The following is a 13,324-nucleotide window of genomic DNA, read 5'->3' as shown; positions in this document are numbered from 1 at the left end:
GTGACCGGACACCAGCCGGCCCTCACCGGGACAGCCGCCACCCGCTACGACCTGCTCCCATTACCATTGACATCTGGACCCTGCTTCATCTACTGGGTCTTTTCTCTGCTTGTCCGTGTGTTAGTTCCCTTTCCCCTCAGCCTCCCTGTCGGTGTTGACAACATGCCAGGCACGGGACTGGTCATTCGGGGGCTGCAAGCAGGGAGCCCCTCTGCCCTGGCCCCCTGTGAAGCTCACCATCCCGGGGAATGAGAAAAGTAAGTAGCCGGCGTGCTAGGAGCGTTCACTGGGTGCCTGCGCTTGCCTCAGGTAAGTCCAGAGGGCTCAGGGATATTGCTGCTTTCCTGGGGGCAGTCAGGAAGGGTGCGAGATTTGAGAACCGGCCTTGGACCCTGGCAGGCCACATTCTGGCCCTGCTTGACTGCTCTGACTTGGGTGGCTTTCGGAGAGCTGCTGGACCTCCCTGAGCTGGTTCCTCACCTGGAAAATGAGCCCACAGGACTCACCTCAGGGTTGTTCCAGGCTGGTGGACATCTTGAGGACCTGGGAGCCTGGGCTGAGGGCAGCAGGATGGCTGCAGGGACCCGTCTCCACAGGTCCTGGACAGGGAAGGCATGGCTCCAGTCAGGAGCATGCAGAGAGAGCTGCATCCCAGGAGCCTTCTCTGGGTCAGCTGCTGTCCTGAGCATTGGACTGGGACATGCCTCCCCTGGGGATAGCAAGACCCAGCCTTGTGGCCTGGTTTGCGGGGCTCTGAATCCTCACGGCTTCTGGAGCATTCCTGCCCCGCCCTGCCCCAGCCACCATCTCCTGGACTCACTGAGGAAGTGCTCTAAAGAAACCCAGCTGGAGGACTTTAACCTGGCCCACACTTAGCTGTCTGTAGCCCCTTCACCCCTTCTTATGGGGGAAATGAGGACACCTAGGTGTTGGAGCCCAGAGGCTGCCCCTTTCCTAGTTCTGTGATACAGACAAAGAAACTTTGGGCTCAGGGCCTCCTGGTCTCAGGACTGTGTGTGCAGGCTCATCAGACCAGCCATATACACCATTCAGCCTGGGCCTGACTCTCCTGGCCCCATGGACTGGTCTCCTCTGCCTCAGTCTCCCTCCTGGACAGGCTGGGCACGGACTCCCTGCCAACTGGGGCCTCTGACAGACCCGCCAGCAGCTCCTCCTGCCTCTCTGTGGTGTGATCAATGTAATTGGTTTCTGAAAACCCCCTTGGACCCTCAGGCAGCATAAAGAACGGGCGTCGGAACGGAGGTGACATCCAAGTCAAATTAGTGTCAATATGACAATAAAATATACAGCTCAGAGGAAATATGGGCTGTAAACAGACAACATTTCAATCGGAAACATTTCAATCTTCTCAATGTGGTGGGAGGAGGAGGGGGTGTGGCCGTGGCGGCTCCCATTCTGCCGTTAAATCACCAATATTCAACAGCATAAAACAACAAGATTCCATTTGAAGGCCCTGGTGACAGCCAGTGAATTCCCCGCCCTCCAGAGAACCAGGAGGCAGAGTGATAGCCTTGGACTCCCTGACCGGTTATCCATTACCTCCCCAAGCAGCATCACTTCTCGCTCTTCCTGCTATCAATCAGCCTCCTTTAAAAACAGGAGGCAATGGGCCTTCATCGACCACCAGGAGGCTGGGGAGCCCCCAGCGAGGGAGGGACATGGGAAATGCCCTGGGGCCTGCCCATGGCCTGACCTTGTGGCCAGGGAGGAGGGCAGGGCTTGGATCTGTACTCCAGCAAGAGCCCCATCAGAGGCCTCTCTGCACCCCCTGCCTTTCCCCCACTCCCACGGGGTTTTCCTCAACATAGGATGTGTACTTGACCCGGACAGGGTGATTTTAGGCCTGATGGAGACAGGGATGCAGACGTCTTGCTCAGATATGACCAGGCTTCCCATAGGAGAAAAAAATACCAATTCTACTTTAAGATCTATTTATTGAACCCCCAAAGGCGAGTGTATTAAAAATACACCGTTAAATAAAGAATCATGCCGATGGCACTTGGCTCAGGTGAAAACGGTATTGGTGGCGGTTTGCCAGCGAGTGGGCTGGGGACACCTGCCCTGGTGGGTCAGACCTAGGTGGCTTTTCTGCACCTTCTCTGCAGGTCGCCCATGCAGTCTGGCAGATCTGGCCTCCACACCCCAGCTTGACTTTCAAAAAGCCTCTGGAAAGTTCTCTCCTCTTAGAATGTGAAGGGAAGGGGCTGAGAAAGGAGGCCGGGGTAAGTAGGATGGCCTGGGGACGGATGTTCTTTGTCCTGCAAAGGGGAACACTGGTGTCCCTCACAGCCTGAGCCATGCCCAGGACATAGGGCACGCTCAAGAAACACCCTCAGAATGAATGAGGGAGGGAGAAAGAGAGAGAAACACAGAGAGAGGGAAGGACTAGTCTCCTCAACTTCCCACAAGCTCTGGGGCCCCCTGCCCCTACACAGAGCTTACATGTCATAACCATGTTTATGGGAGGCTTCCTAAGGTGAACACACATGTCCTTGGAGAGACTCAGGACCCTTCCACAAGTGGGCTCTGAGTCTGCACAAGTTTCTCTGGGCGAGCTGGAGCAAACAGAATCTTGACGGGAAGGTCTGTCCCCAGACCCATGCAGCTGGGACGAGCAGAAAGCCCCAGAGCTGGTAGGTTCTTCCTGCTCCCCAGTTTATAGGAAGGGAGAGGCTGGGGATAGCCCGATGGCAGACCTGGGGGCACGTGAAGGAGGCACTTGAACCCCACATCCTCGTGGGCATCAGAGGCAAACAGAAATACCTCAACTATTTTGAAAAGTGAAAGCAAAGGTTCCTGGTGTAGTTCGAACCGGTTTGAAAAGAAAAACTGTATTAAGTAATGACACACACAGGAGATTATGTTGGACTCCTCCGGATTTGCTTGGATCGTAAGTGACTGGGACCCAAAGAAAAGAATCATCCATTCCTAAGATCCTTCAGGGGGTCAGAAAAATCCCCCAGCCCCACCCCATCCCTCAGTCTGTGACACGGATCTGCCTGCTCGGGCCCGAGATGGATGCTTGCCTCTGCACCCCGGAGCCGATCATGTTCCCAGCAGGAGAGGTGGAGAAAGGATTGTGGGTGGGTGTGATGAGTCCGACGTGAGCTGGACGCTCTCACGCCCACTGGTGAGCTCATCTCCTGCTGCTCTGGCTCAGCCCCAGAGGCTGCCAAATGCCGAGTGCCCCCGAGAACAAAGCGGCCGTGTTCCCAGCCGACTCCCCTGCTCCCTGCAAGCCGGCAGCCGCTTGCCCCAGCAAAGCGGCTTCCCCAATCAGTGTGCACTTTTCCATCCTGGGGTTTTCGGTAACTGCCACTCACTGACTCGCTCACTCAGCCACTCTGCAAACACAGAGGCCTGCTCCTGGGCAGCCAAGCTCCAGGACGTGGAGGGCTACCTGCTTTGTTAACAGCACCCAGTGGGAGGGAAAGGCTGGAGTGTGAGCAGAGCTGATGCGGTTGACCTGGGGCTGGGTTTGGGTGCAGCGCGGAGCTGGGCTAGGCTGGAGAGAGCGCTTTTGCATGCAGAAGGTGCCCGGTCGTTGTCCGGGTGGCTGCAGATGAAGCAAGGCGATGGGAGGCGGTGTGCAAGGCGGGCGAGATGAGGCTGGAGGGGAAGGCCCCCCAAGCCAGGTTATGAAGCCTGAATCTTGCCCTGAGGGTGGTGGAAGTCACAGGGGGCGCAGAATGGTGGAGGGGATGCAAGACCCCTGCTGAGCAGTGTGGGGGGTGGTGGGGAGGGCTAGGGGAGCCTGAGCTGAATGGCGGTGCAGGGACAGTGACAAATCACAGGGTGGCCGGGAAGGTTGACAAGCCCGATGTGGCAGGCTGGGGGCTGGGACTGATGGGAGGCATGGGGTGGTGACCAGGAGGAGTTGTGGCCCTGGGCTAAGAATGGGGTGGACGGAGACAAAAGTCCCGCTGGAGGGGAAGATGCGGAAGAGGGAAAAGTCTCCTCGAGGAAAGAGATTAGAACAAGTACTGACTGAGCGGCCACTGTGCACCGGGCAATGAGCCAAGCGCGCACACACAATCTTACTTAACAGTGTGTCAAGTTCAACCGGCACGCAGGGCTGGGAATCGCTGTCCTGACACCATCCAGTGCCCCCGCCACCCTAGGCCAGCTCCCATAGTGGGGACGCATGCAGGGATAGTGTTGGCCTAGATGTGCCTGTGGCTCGCTACCCAAACTCCCTTCCCACGGCCACCCCTCCGGGCATCCTGCTCTGGCCCAGCTCTTAGGGTGTCAGAATCTGGTGCTGTGTTGAAACCCCAACTCACAGCCTGGGCAACTCACTTGCCACCCACCCCCCCAAGTTTGCTCATCTCAAAGTAGAGATTGGAATTCCAGGCTCAGAAGGTGGCTGAGGGGAGTCAGAAAAGAGAATGCATGGAAAGGCACCAGGTAGAGACGGTTCTCACATCGGCACACAGCACGTGCTCCTGTCTGCCCTCTGGGGACACCTGCCTGACCAGATCCCTGGGCCACAGTTTCTCTGTGTCTGCCCACTGCCCCACTGGCCTGGTGCCAGCCACGCGGAGGCCTTGGGAGGCAGGCCCTGCATGGGAGGATGGGACATTTGGACGTGGCTGTTTGAGCACTATAGTGAACCTGTTGTCTGGGTCCTAATTTGGGTAAGTGGTGCATACACACCACTTCAGCAGCTGCCGACAGCCCACCCAACTCCCTTTGGGGAGCAGCAGAGGGCCCTTGAGAGGACGAAGGTGTAGGTGTGTGTGTGTGTGCTCTGGGAGCCAGGCCTTACCTCACACTCCACACTTGAGTGTAGTCCCGGACTGAACTCTATCCTGGGGAAGGCACAGGGGCGGGACAGACCCGGGGATCGGATTCTGATGGCACTCCCTGGGGCATGACGAGGGTGACAAGGGATGAGAGCAGTGTGGGGAGGACCCCAGTGCTCTTCCCTAGTAGACAGAGGAAGGGAAGGCTCAAGCGGGGTTCAGGAACCAACCAAGGTGGCTCTTGCAGGTGTAGGGTGAAAAGGGCAGACAGAGACAAGAAGGATCCAGAGGGCAGGAGAGGGAGAGGGCATCTGGGGAGATGTCCCAGAGAAGGTAAAATCTTATTCAGGCCTGAGGAAGTGGGGGGAGGCTTGGCTCTGCCCCAGCCAATAAGGTAGAGCTGCAGGGCACGAGGTGGACAGGAAGTCCTGGGGGACAGGAGGAGGCTGAGGGGTACAGGGGTGCACCCTGAGCCATGTAGCCTGACAGGGACCAGGACTTCCCTCTGGAGCCCATCCTACCTCAGGCCTGGGTGCTCCTTACCATTATGGAGTGGGAAAGCCCTCCTGGGGGGTGTGGCTGGAGGGGGATAAATCAGCGGAAGCTGCCTGCCTGCCCCTGCTGGGATCCTAGTTCCATGGCCTGGCCTGGATCCCTGGGTATCTCTGGGCCAGGCTCCAGCAACAGCAGGTGGAGTGGCACTGACTGGGGGAGGCCGGCACTTAGCCATTCCCCGCCCCTCTCCTCCAAGTCGGGGGCTCCACGCCGACCCCAGGGGCTCATGGTCAGGGGGCCATGGGCACCCCTGTGAAATTAGGATATTATTTGTTGGGAGGGGAAGCCTTGGTATATTATGGGTAAGAAGAACTTTATCTACCCATACCACTGGATCTCCTGCCTGTCAATGGGCCCTGCTTGTAGCCTCCAGCTCTAGCATTGACAACCATCCCTACCTGCCCAGGCCCAAGCCCAAGCCCCTGGTGTTGTCCCTGATGCCTTTCTTTCCTCCTCACTCCTCACCCGGTCTTGAAACAAATCTTGTGGCTTTATCTAAAATGTGATCCCTTCTCCACCCCACCTCTGCTAGCTGGACCCCCTGCTTCCACCTTGCCCCTAAACCTATTCTCAGGTCAGTAGCCACAATGGGATTCCTTTTCAGAATAAGTCAGATCTCATTACTCCTCTGTCCAAGCCCCTCCGAGGGCCCCATCATGCTCGATCCAAACAAAGCCTGACCAAACCCAGACCAGCCTGCACAACCAGCTCTGGAACTCTGGCCCCACCCCACTCCTGCCCCTTACTCACTGGAGGCCAGGCCGCTGGCCTCCTGGGTTTTTCTGGAGCTCAGAGGGCATACCGCTGCCTCAGGCCCTTTGCGCTTGCTACTCCCCCTGGCTAGACCCTTTTACTGCGTATTTCTGTACTGCTCACCTCCTCATGATATTCATGCCTGAATATCATTTTCCCAGGAAAGATTTCTCAATTTCTTTATTCATGACTTCACCCCCCACTCCACCTGGGGCTTCCTACCCCATTCTTGGCTTTGTTTGTCTCTCCCTACTGCTACGTAAGTTCCATGAAAGCTGAGATGAGCGTGTTTTGTTCCTGAGGCTGCAAATCCCAAAACATGTCCTGGCCTGCAGTGACTCACTAAGTGTTTGTGGGAGTTGGTCAGACTCAGTCGCCTGTGGACAGCAGTCATGGCAGGGATTCCCAGATCCTCCGTCAGGGCTCCTTGCCTACGAAAGGAGCAGCAGACACCCTCCTCTGTCCCCATCTCCTGCCCTGCTCCCCGCCCCCACGTGGGCCCGACACTCACCATCCACTGGATTGAGGTAGTCGTGGAGATGGGGTGCACTGGCGGCACCCCCACTCTGCATCAGCAGGTCCCCGTAGGGTGCAGGGTGGCCTGCCATGAGGGTCATCTGGTGGTAATAGTCTGAGGGGTTGGTGCCTGGTGCGGGGAGGCCAAACAGCCCTCTCTCCTTGAGGTGCTCGTGAGCCACTGTGCACAGCAGGGAGGGAGAGAGAGAGAAGCCGTCAGCTTGTGGCCCAAAAATGAGAGAAACACGCACATGGTAGTTGTGTGCCCCTTCTGCCCCCCACACTCCAGGGCCTGCTAGTCTGTCCTCTGCCCCTAGATTCGCTCCCCACACTGAGCAGACAATGTGTGTGGGGGGTGGTGTTTCTGCTGATGGGGTGTCAGAGCCCGAATACCTCTACTTCCTCAAATCCTTAGGCAAGTGCTCCCTCCTCCCCCTCTAGGCCCCACAAGGGCCCAGAGCTGCAGGCTCACAGGGCCCAGAGGCCAGCAGAGTCTTCAAAGGAAAAGGAAGACTCAAACAAAGGCTCTGTGGTGGTCAACGATCGGGCCAGGTCAGTCTGACCTGAACATTCAAGGTGAGATTGCTGGACTGGCCGGCAGCTGCAGAACCCAGGACTATCCGTCTCCAACCTTGCACCCGGCCCTGTCTGGGGCTCAGCCAGGAGGCAGGGAGGAGGAACTTGGGATAATCTGGAGGGTCCCTGGCGCTGGGGGGTGGGCCTTGGAACCCAACAAACCCATTGAGTGGCCTGGTTTTTACCTGCTCTGCAAAACTGGGTAGGGGCTCAGTTTTCCATCCATAAAATGGAGAGAAGTATCCTTGCTACTCAAGTTACCATGCTGGGCACTTGCTGGGCCCGTGTAGGCACAGTGCCGAGGGACTCGTATTCATTCTCATGGCCACTGCCCCCACACACCCTGAGCAGAGGGCCACCATTACTGTCCTCCAACGGCAGATGAGGACTCTGGTGCTCTCTGCTATTAGTCTTGGCAAACAGTAAAGATCTCATCCATGCTGGGCAGAGAGAAGCCTGTGAATGGAAGCCGCCACCCCTTCCCCACCCTCCACCTCCTCCTCCCCCCCTTCTCCTGCTATATCCACTAGAGAGAGTCCTGGCCTACAGCCAGGGTGATGCCCCCATGGCCTCCTCCTGCCCTGTGCATGCCTGAAATACTTTCCTGTCCCCCTCTTCCTGAATGTCCACCTCCTCCCTGAAAGCTTCCCTGGGGTGCCCACTGGTCCTCAGCACATGCATGGTCTGGCAGACATGGCCGCTGATGGCCGGTGAACTCTCTGGGCCTCACGTGTGCAGGTGCTGAGGAGGGCACAGCTGCAGTGCGAGCCCGACACGCTGTCTCTACCCACTTGGGGGCTTGGTTCAGGGCCAGTGAGGTCTCTGGGCAACAGGTCCACCCCCGGTGAAGGTCAGGGCCTTGCCCATTAGCTGAGTGCCCTCTAGTGCTGAACCCAGGCCTACTAGCCCAAGGGGCTGGGGCTGGGATAAATGTGGGTGAGAGGAGCCCCACCGATGTTTCTATGGAAATCAGGCACAGAATCAGGGCTCCACAAATGCACGTCTTTTCTTCAAGGGCGACACCACTGGCAGCTGAAACCACAGCATCCTTGTCTTCCAGAGACCTCTCTCAGGGCCCTCTGACCACCGCCTCGGGAGGACTGCCACGTCCTGCCTGTTCCTCCTCCACAGGAACCCTGTTACCGTGAGTATTAGTTTCCTAACTTGCTGTAACGAGTTAAGACAGACATGTGTTGCTCACTGCCGTTGAAACAGCAGAATTTCGTCCTCTCCCAGGTTGGAGGCCAGACATGCCACTTCAAGGCGTCACTGGGGCCACGCTCCCTGCAGAGGCTTTAGGGCGTCATCGGTCCCATGTTCCTTCCGCACCTGGAGCTTTCCAGCCTCTTTGGCCTGTGGCCACATCACTTTCATATTTGGTTCATTCTCTCGTCTGTGTCTCTTGCGAGGACACTTATCATTGCATTTAAGGCCCACGTGGACATTCCAGGATGTTCTCCTTGTTTCAAAATCCCCAACTAAATCACATCTGCAAAAGCCTTTTTTCAAATGAGGCCACTTTCTCAGGTTTGGGGGATGAGGGCGTGGACACATCTTTTCCCGGGGGCAGGTGGCCTCCAGCCCAGGACACCATGAACAAGCTTCAAGGTCAGGGCAGCATGGGGAACCTGGTCTGCTGTCACCGGCTGGGTCATCAGGAGTGGTGTAGAAAAGCGTAGCCCACCATCTGGAGCTGGTGGCTCTGCGTGGAGGCGGCATGATCTTTCAGGGCACCAGCACTAGGCCAAGGCCACTTGGAAAACCCATTCAGATTTCAGGACGATGAACCCGATGCTTTGGGGAGACATTCTGTCCATTCGGAGTCCTTTTCCTTTGGAAACTCCAAGCTGAGCCTCTCGGGTCCAGGCCTCGGCTCCAGGTCCTGGTCATAGCCAGGATGTGGGGGAGGGCACATTCCCCTTGACAAGGACTGGAGGTAGTGACAAGGGACCCACTGGGATTGGGTCCCCGGAGCCTCAGCCTACGGGCCCCGGAGTGCAAAAGTCTTCTAGAATGGCCTGGACCAAGAGGCATGGTTTCAGTGGGCAGACTGAGAGGCTACACCCCGGTTACTTTTAGAAATGGCACCAGAAAGTGGCTACCGGGCACCGTGCAGGGTGGCACGGGACAGAGGGCTGGGGGCATTTCCCAGGAAGGCAGGACGGGCACGGCCAGCACCTGAATGTGATCACTACCATCCAGTATGAGTGTGCACATGTGTGCTTGTGTGTGTTCGTATATGTGTACCGGTGAGGTGGGGATGGGGAGGGAAGTATTAGATTTTTTTCTGAAGTATTAAATTTTAGACCTGAAAACCCTATTTATATTACGTGACCTGCCCTTTCTCGTCTCAAGTGAAGTGGATTGGGGTAGCCATCTGATCTTTGAGCTGGGCCAATCAATTCTCTCTCCAGCATCTGAGCTGAGAGATCCAACTCCACTGGGGCTCATCCGAGGAGCCTTGGGGTGCCATTTGGAGGCCACGTGTTGACCTTGGGGTGCATAAAGCGGAGATGCAGGCAGAAACCAGCCCAGCTCTGCATTCCTGCTGCTCCAGGGACCCGGGCAACGCCTTGATCCAGCACCGCCTTTCCTTCACCAGAAGCAGATTTTGGTTTATTGAGACCAAAGAATTCTTGTCTAAGCTAAAGCCTACATGAATAAACATACCTTATTATTATTACATATAATTTGCATGCAAAAGGGTAGTTCTGAACAGCTCCTTAATGAGCACAAAACCCAATGTTCCCGGATCCTCTTGGCTTTTCCCATTCATTTGTGGAAAAACCCATGGCTCAGGGTGGTGGGAGGAATGTCAACTTGCTCACTATCCCAGGGGACCAGGGCTGGGGGGTCGACAGCATTACAGTTAGCGGCCCATCCCCCCTCCAAGCACCCCAAGCTCTACTCACCGTCAGCGGGGCTCAGACCCCGGGCTGCAGAGATCGCGGGGAGCGTGGGGCTGCTGTGCACGGCACGGAGGTAATGCTCCATGTGGGGGCTCACGTATGGGTGGGGGGCGTTGAAGGGGGACTCCCCAGGGCCGGCAGGGTGTGGGGAAAGCCGGATCAACGAAATGTCGGAGATAACAGGGCTGCCGCTTAGGGCAGGAGGCCTGCAGAGACAAAGGAGCGGGGTCAAAAGGCATGGCCTGGTACAGAAGGACGTGTGGGGAGCCCTGCCGAGCAATGGGCATGGGTACCCTTCATGGAGTCTGACTTCTCATACGTTAGCCAGTGCGTGCAGGCTGAAAACTCCTATGGGCTGCCGAGGCCGCCTGCCTGCCGGTCTGGTGCTGGCCGTGAAGTTCGCGGCCCTCATGGCTGGACTTGCGGGACCATGCGCTCAGTGAGCCACCCGCATGTGCCGAGCTGTCACGGCTTTCCCAGCGCCTGCACAAGACTGGACCAATGGTGGCAACACAAACCTTTGTTAATGAACAGATGCACGCGTTCTACATGAACGAAAAACAGAAAACACTAGTACCAGTGTTGAGGGGCAAAGAGTGTGTATTCCTAACAGAATGGAGAGAAGGAGAGGGATTGGGAGAGGCCCCCAAAGGAGAGAATTTGGGGTTTAGTTGGGCAGTCGCAGCCGTGGAGCACCCGCCATGAGACCGGCTGGGAACAAGCAGAGCAGGTTTCAAGAAGAGTTCTCAAATGATGAGCCGTAAGTATACTTCTAGAATATCCTTTTAGCTCTCCTTACGTAGGATTCCCTTTAATGCTAACAGAGTCTTCCTTCTCGGATGCCCATCAGCAGTCAGGCACACACTCGGCCTAGGCCCTGTGGCTAGGGCTGGCGTGGCTGCGGTCCACCCCCACGTCCCCTGCCCAGCCTCCAAGGGGATGCTGGCTGCACTCAACTCCATGATGGGGCCCTCTTGTTCGGAGGCTCCGAGCAGCTATTAGCATGTTAGTGCCGGGGAGTTCTAAAGTCGGCTACCCCAAGAGCTGCCCATTAAATAAAAATCAGGGTTTAGAGGAAAAGTAACTATGAAACCACAGCTAAGTCACTGGGGGCCAAGTTCACCGAGATGTGATTTTTCACTTTTTCAGAAAACAGGTCTCTCCGTGATCTGATGTAGTGCCAAGAAGAGAGTTTCAGATGGACCTGTGTTAGGATCCTAGTCGTTAACAGCCCAGGCATGCTGAGCACGCCCTTGAACCCACTGCGAGTCTCAGTTTTTTCAACTGTAAAATGGAGATAATAGTGCCTTTTTCCTGTGGCTGCCTTGAGGATGAAAGTCCCCCCATATCCAGCTGTCCGTTCACAGCCGAGAGCCATTATTATGGCATTAGTGCCAGAGTCAGAGGGCAAAACCCAGATGTGCCTGGGAGGCCCTCCCTCCTCCCCCTCCATGGGATTGACTTTGGATAGGAGCAAGGGCATCCTTAGAATACATCAGAGCGGGGATGGTTGGAGCGAACCAGAGAGCATTCCTGCTTATGGGGGAGAGTGCGCGAAACCCGTGCCTGCCACATGGGGCGCGCCGGGACCCAAACAGGTGACATCCAGATGTCTCCACATCTGGGTTTCCCAAACTCCCGGCTTGGAGGATGTGAGCATTCTGCTCCATTTCTTTCTCGCTTTTGCAGATGTGACTGCAATGGGCGTGCACATCCAATGAGCCTGCCAAAGCAGTGGGGAAGAGCTGCCCGGTGGGCTCGTCGGATCTGCACGCCCACTGCATCCCAGGTAACTGGATTCTGTCTGAGGCTCCTCTACATGCTAACACCTGGCAAGTAGTGAACGAGCATCCCCCAGAGGGATTTTCAAGAGCGTGATGGCCACACATCTGTTTCCAGGCACTGAGCTTGGTAGGAGGGAGCCTCTGGGATAAGTCACGCATCACAGCCTCAAGCTGCTCTCACTCACAGGCTGCCTTCCGAGGCCAGCCCACCCGAGACGAAACTGCATTCAGGGCAAAGGGCTTCGGGACGGCTCTGCTCTAGGCAGGGGTATTATGTGTCCAAGGGTGGTGGTGGGTGGGGTTGGGGGGACAGAACAAGACTAACTCACCCTTCTCGCCAAGGGTCTGTCTCGCTGCCTTGGGCATGCTTGTCGGGGCAGGATGGACACTCACAGTCTTGCATCAGGAGATGCAGGAGAATCTCCCCAGGGCGCTGGGACTGTGGGGCAGGGAGGAGACCTCTGTCTGACTCCTGGGCCCAGATCTGGGATTGAAGGAAAGAGTTCTAGAGGGCTGAGCATACTGCAGTAAGCATAGGGTGTTCTGGAGAGCAGTGGGAGGCACCTGTTGTCCTCAGATCCCTCAGTCCTCCCTTGAACTCGTAAGGCAGGGTAGGTTCCCAGAGCCTGCAGGATACTGGCCACGGTTGAGGTCATAGCGGCCTGTGGTCACTGCAGCTGGTGGCCCTAAGTGGCTAGGGCACACTGACAACAGCTGAGGCCTCACGAGACAAACCAGTGACTACACGGGGAGCTAAAGGAACACATTTAGGGCATACCTCAGCCCTGGTCTGTCCAAGGTGACCCCCATCCCATTGGCCAGGATAAAAGCAGGAGGCTGGAGATGTGTTGTCATGGCAACAAACACACCACCACGGGGGAGGGGGGCTGCCCTGGCCGGGGCTGGAGTCCAGCCCGACCTAGCGGTTGAGTTTGGAGGTCCCCATATGGAGGAACTGGGACATTTGTCTTCATACCTCAGTTATTACCCTTCAGGGGAGAGTGAACTCTGCGGCTGTCTTCCCATCACAGGTCACCAAGGGAATAGGGAGCTCATTCTTCCAGGGCAGCCTGGGCCCTGACTTGGGCCCTGGGCTCAGAGGGGAGCCTCTGGAGCTCCTGGCAGGGGTGTCTAGCCAGCCTCGAAGGAAGCATGTGCTGTGTGTTCTCCTGGAAAGTTTGTGAAAACGCTGACACCAGCAATCACCCAGAAGGACTCTGGGTCCGAGAGGGAAGTTACCCCTCCATGCAGTGCGGACAGAGAGAGACGTAGGTCAAGACAGCCCGAGTCTGCCTCATTCCCAGGCTGGTGCTCCCTTTGTGCCAGAGGCCACCCCACCCCCACAGAGAACACTGCGGAGGCTTCCTTGTTTCCCTGGGCAAGGAGCTGAGAGAGGCCACCACCTCCCGAGCAGATTTGATGGGGTTCGCTGTTGAGACAGCTGGGCTCCCAGGACAGACTGAAG

At 56.8% G+C, this 13,324-nt stretch overlaps 1 protein-coding gene across 2 annotated transcripts in view; it reads right to left on the bottom strand.

The window, feature by feature from the left end:
- The window catches only part of GLI2 (GLI family zinc finger 2), a 243,073-nt gene that overhangs the window by 26,553 nt on the left and 203,196 nt on the right, over nucleotides 1-13,324 (bottom strand). For both annotated transcript variants that reach the window (XM_032353899.1, XM_032353900.1), the window contains 2 exons: nucleotides 10,079-10,281; nucleotides 6,586-6,771 (listed from right to left, as the gene is read on the bottom strand). In XM_032353899.1, the coding sequence (XP_032209790.1) occupies nucleotides 6,586-6,771; nucleotides 10,079-10,281 (389 nt within the window). The remainder of the gene's footprint in view (nucleotides 1-6,585; nucleotides 6,772-10,078; nucleotides 10,282-13,324) is intronic.

Source organism: Mustela erminea, chromosome 8 (genome assembly GCF_009829155.1).
Source record: "Mustela erminea isolate mMusErm1 chromosome 8, mMusErm1.Pri, whole genome shotgun sequence".
NCBI classification, from domain to species: Eukaryota; Metazoa; Chordata; class Mammalia; order Carnivora; family Mustelidae; genus Mustela; species Mustela erminea.
Note: the sequence above shows the minus strand (reverse complement) of the source record. Positions and strands in the feature narration are given on the sequence as shown.